The 5,000-nt window shown below is 33.9% G+C and overlaps 1 protein-coding gene across 30 annotated transcripts in view; it reads right to left on the reverse strand.

Annotated features, from left to right (window-relative positions):
• bru3 (CUGBP Elav-like family member bruno 3) overlaps positions 1 to 5,000 on the reverse strand; it is a 623,467-nt gene that overhangs the window by 16,881 nt on the left and 601,586 nt on the right. For 15 of the 30 annotated variants that reach the window (XM_086549840.1, XM_086549837.1, XM_086549835.1 and 12 more), the window contains 3 exons: positions 4,581 to 4,731; positions 2,505 to 2,546; positions 465 to 620 (listed from right to left, as the gene is read on the reverse strand). In XM_086549840.1, the coding sequence (XP_086405966.1) occupies positions 465 to 620; positions 2,505 to 2,546; positions 4,581 to 4,731 (349 nt within the window). The remainder of the gene's footprint in view (positions 1 to 464; positions 621 to 2,504; positions 2,547 to 4,580; positions 4,732 to 5,000) is intronic. The other 15 variants (XM_086549831.1, XM_086549825.1, XM_086549833.1 and 12 more) reach the window with 3 other exon arrangements.

Consider the following 5,000-nt stretch of genomic DNA (forward strand, 5'->3'; position numbering starts at 1 on the left):
GTTTCTGTTCAAACACAAGTCTATACTGAGGCTTAGCATGAATTCATGTTGACTGGGAAGAGCGACTGTAATCTAAAAATACATATATACAGGTGTGAAGCCATGGCAATATATTGAATTTGTTTTTCTTTTTAGTGCAACCCTCAGATATATTTATAACTTTGTAAGAGCATTAAAAAAAAAAAAACGAAATATACTATTGATGTGTGCATTTTTAGAAGCACATCTCATTTCAAAAAATATTAAAAGTATTTTCTTTATTTTTTCATCCTTTAAAATCATAGAAAGCAATGAAATACAAAATTTTACACAAAAATATACATATAAAAATCTTTCTGTTGTACTTTACTCAGAATTTCCAATGAATCGACATTTACCGTGGCAACGCATCTGTACATATATCAAGCAAGGAACATATGTCATAAATATACTGGTGTTGGAAAGTTTTCAAGAAAAGTTCTTACGTGCAGCAAAGGTTTGAGGGAGGCCATTGGCAAAGACAGCCTCGCTCCCGCCTGGCTGGCTATTGGGCCCTGGCTGAGGAGCTATATTGAAATTCTGCATCGTAGGGGAAGGCATGGAGGGCAATGCGCCGTTTACGGGCTGAGCTTGACTGGCACCTGGGGAGACATGGCAACACTCATCAGGCGCAGAGCAGGTGGCAGAGGGAGTCTCCGGGGGCTGGGGAGCCACCCGGGACTGTGGGGGGAGGGGGGTGAGTGCGTCAGGGGCAGGTGGCCTCCTAGAGTCAAGACAGACGCTTCTTTGGCTACTGTTATAACGAATGTGCAATCAGATTCAACTCTGATTTTGGTTTAAGAGTGAGTAACGGGAAATATGTTATGTCTTTGGATAACTGTTGAGGAGTTTCTTAACATTTGTCTCAATTTTGGCTCATTAGTAAAAATTTACGTAATGAGTCTCTTCACAAAAGTAAGTCTAATATCAAATAATTCTTTCTGATTGAAATAAAGAAAAAAAAAAAAGGGAAGAGGAAAATTTTTTTTTTTTTTATTTTTTACTACATAAAAGTATCCTCTTCTAAATCTTAATCCAACAGGATATGAGAGGGAACCACAGTGCTCTGCGCATTTTTCTCTTTTTGTTTAGAACCAAGCCTACAGGTGCAAAACATTCTACATCATTAAGACAGATCCATGTTAAACAATATCCCTGGGGCCCAGCTTATCCTGAAATCAATACAAATCTTTAAGTGGGAAAACTGAAAGTTAGTAAACATCTCGTCAAGGAGAAATGGTATGTCAGGAAAGGTAAATCTGCATTAGTTGATCATGGCTCAGTTACAAACACTTCAATTTGACGAGATGATGCGCCACTGACATCTTTCAGAGAGAAGGCTTGGTGTTAAAAATCAACTATTGCTATACAACCAAACTCAACTATCTTTATGCTATCTATTGTAACAATCTCATTACTTTTTAACAACCAACTCTTCTTCTCTTAAACATCAATTAAACTGACCAAAAAAATAAGATAAATAAAAAAAAACACAAAAAAACAAGAAAGAACAATACCAGCACAGATTTTTTGCAAACACCAACAACAAGTACACAAATAACACAAATGATCGATTATCAACGGCGTTAACGAAGTGAAAAAAGAGGGCTATGGTGAAAGGTAAAAAATTTGTTAAATTTAATCTCTTTCTCCCTCAAGCAATATCGATACTCTCACAGATGATCTCAATGTTAACTTTGGAAACGCCGCTTCTCTATCACAGACAAGGTGTGAGTTACACTGGGGTGCCACAATAACACTCAGAAGAAAGGAAGATGCAGAGAGACATGGAAGAGAAGGAAAATCATGATGATAAAAAACATATTCAGGAATAAGCCAAGTTTGCTAAAAAAGAATCAAAGAATCAAAGCTCATATGTCAAGCTAATGAAATCCTATTGGATATGAAATCTATGTATCTTGTATCTTATTTATTTGATATTTGAACCACTTAGGAAAAAGAGGTTGCTATAAAACCCCAACAAGAATTAATGAAAGAATTTACAAGTTCTTTCTTGTGTCCTCTGCTGAGAAACATATGAGTTTTATTCAATGATCTCTTTTTTATTACACACTAACTTTGAGTTCCATAAACTGATGAATGTGTTGATGAGGTGAATCTGATCCCATATGATCTGTTATCAGTTACATTTTCTAATCTAAAGCGATGTAGAGACAGCCCGAATTCTTGACAAAGATTCATGTCATCTGGTATTTGACATAGTTCAAAGAGAGAAAGTTAAAAAAAAAAAAAAAAAAAAAAAATTCTGGCTAAGCTTGGCTGCCTCTGATCAGTGAACTACACAGACACTTGAAAGACACAGAGTGAAGAGAACCAGCCAAAGACAGATCAAAATCATGATAATGGAGCATTAGAAACTCTGAATTTCCTTCAGATGAATTTTTTTTTTTTTCCTAGAATTCGGGCATGTGACTTGGTGGCTAGACTAAGGCTCGACCGGGGATGACTCTCTCTACTAAACTTACCAACTTTTGGACTCTGTATGTCCCACACCAATGGCACAGACGCTGCAAAGATGGAATGGCGTCTGTTAGCGCAAGTCATGTTTACTTCATGTTGTCTTCTTTTTATGGGGGGAGGGGTAATGGGAATGATTCTGCATGGTCTTGTCATGAGACAATAATCACTTAATGGTGATAAACAAACTTACTCTGTACATAATAATGAAAATACTCACTAATACCGTTATATGTCTTCAAAGAAAAATTATCGTTCTAAAAATAACTTTTCTAGGCGTCAGGCATCTATCCAAGAAATGGAATTATCCATTACAAGAAAAATTATAAAAATCTATAACTTTTTTTTCTTTTCTTTTACTGGCCATGTACATTTTCTTTCTGTACTGAAGTTAAGACTTATACATTTACTGCTTTATTTTTATTTTTACTTCTACTATTACTGTTGTAACAAAGTTTGAGAGAAAAAAAAATACAGATCTAATATTTAGTCATAAATCAAAACTTTAAAAATAACATATCTGATGTGATTTATCACTCACTTGAAACGCATCACAATGTAAAGCTTTATTTTCATATAATTCAAAATTAAAAATATTTTGCTGATAAAAGAAATTTGACAGTATTATTCTACTACATTTTCAGTCTTCAGTACATTACATTAAAAACAATCATGTCATATTTTAGTACACATTTTTACTTATTCTTTAACTTAACAATAACAATAATATTAGGAATTAACTCTAGCTTTTAAAACTAGCTGAATATATTTCATATTAGATTTCCTCAAATATCAAAATAAACAATGTTTTTAGAAAAAAATGTATATCAAGCTTAAAAACCAATCTATACAAGAACAAGACATAAAAATCCAAAAACTGTGGTTGACATGAAATCATCATTTTATGTAATATTAATCAGAATATCTCTCCATGTTTCCATAAAAGTTCTATTCAAAATGTAGTAGAAAAGGACACTAACTCCAAAACTAACTATTGTCAAATAAAGGATATGACAATTGATAAATCTTATATACATTGTTTAAAAAAAAATAATACCATTTACCTGGTTAACTAAAGAAAAGATTAGACTACATGGCCCATAAGTTATGAATATCATGGAATGTCACACAAATCGCATTTGTAAAAATAGTTAGAAAATATATGGCATCAATATTTCAAAATTTAACACAAGTTGCAATATAAAAATCAATATCTCTACTATCAAACAAAAGAACATCATATTTTCTGTATAAAAACCTATCTAAAACAACATGTCACCTTATTGATGGTGAATATTCTTATCTTAAAAATATTTTTGTAGGGTATTGTGGTGGTCAGAAATGACTAAGAATCTCCGTAACTTTCAAAAGATAAAATAATCTAATAATAAAAAATGTTCAGGAATATAATCTACTGATATCCTCTGATTAAACCACCGGTAATTTTTTTTTTTGTCCAAATGAACTTCTGACACATATGCTAATCAACAGATAACCTGTGCTACTGATATTCTAAGTCAAATATCAAAGTATGTTTGCCATTCTTCAATATCTCAAAGATTCAGTATCATCTCTTTAATAAACAATGCTTAATATTCAGAAAGTCACATTAATGATGCTGGAGAAGTCTAGCTGCTTCAGATTATAACGGTACACACAAAGGTTTTCCATATGCAATGTAAGGCAGTGGTAGATACCACAGAATAGTTGCTGATGAAGTGCATCATCTATTGCAATTGACGAAGATAGAAAAAATTATCACTGCCCTATCATGATGGATCATGGGATGATAACCATAGACATGCACCAACTACCATACACACAGCTACCCTGCCGGAAGGTGATAACCGAACACAAGCTTGAGAGGTAGTGACCATATACAAGCCTTTAAAAAGTGATGACGAAACACAGGCTGGATGACTACTCAACATGTCCATCCCTAGAGCAAATGAGAAACAAGGTCTGACACCAAAAGAAAAAAAAAGAATTAAAAAAAAAGAGAAAAAAAAGTGAATAAAAAGAAATACCAATCAGAGAAGCCACCAAAAGAACCAAGAATTTCCCATTAGATTGCGTGGCCTTACCGGAAGTGGGAGGGACAACTGGGCTGGTGAGGCCATTAGCCAAGGGTGCTCCAGCATGGGGCATCTGGGTGGCGAGGGCAGCCATGGGGTTGATGTATGTGCCCTGTGTAGCTGCTGCCATCAGTGCTGCCTGCTGTTGCATGAACTGCTGCTGTAGGTTATTTAGTTTGTTATTAGGAGGAATGTTTCTGTCTCTTGCATTTTCAAATGAAAACTGTTAAATGATGAAAATAGGAAATTTAATACAAATTCAAAATGATAAATGGATGAAAACTGTTACTCTTTTTTTTAATTCGATTAGTTTAATACTGAAAAATATTCAAAAGCTAGCTATAAAACTTATAGTTTCCCAGACTTTAGGGCCTCAACAATAAATCAGATCAATGCCTAAGTCATACTTTACATGACATACTTCAATAA

Source organism: Penaeus japonicus, unplaced genomic scaffold, assembly GCF_977035675.1.
Source record: "Penaeus japonicus unplaced genomic scaffold, GWHDUDI00000001_assembly GWHDUDI00000022, whole genome shotgun sequence".
Taxonomy (NCBI): Eukaryota; Metazoa; Arthropoda; class Malacostraca; order Decapoda; family Penaeidae; genus Penaeus; species Penaeus japonicus.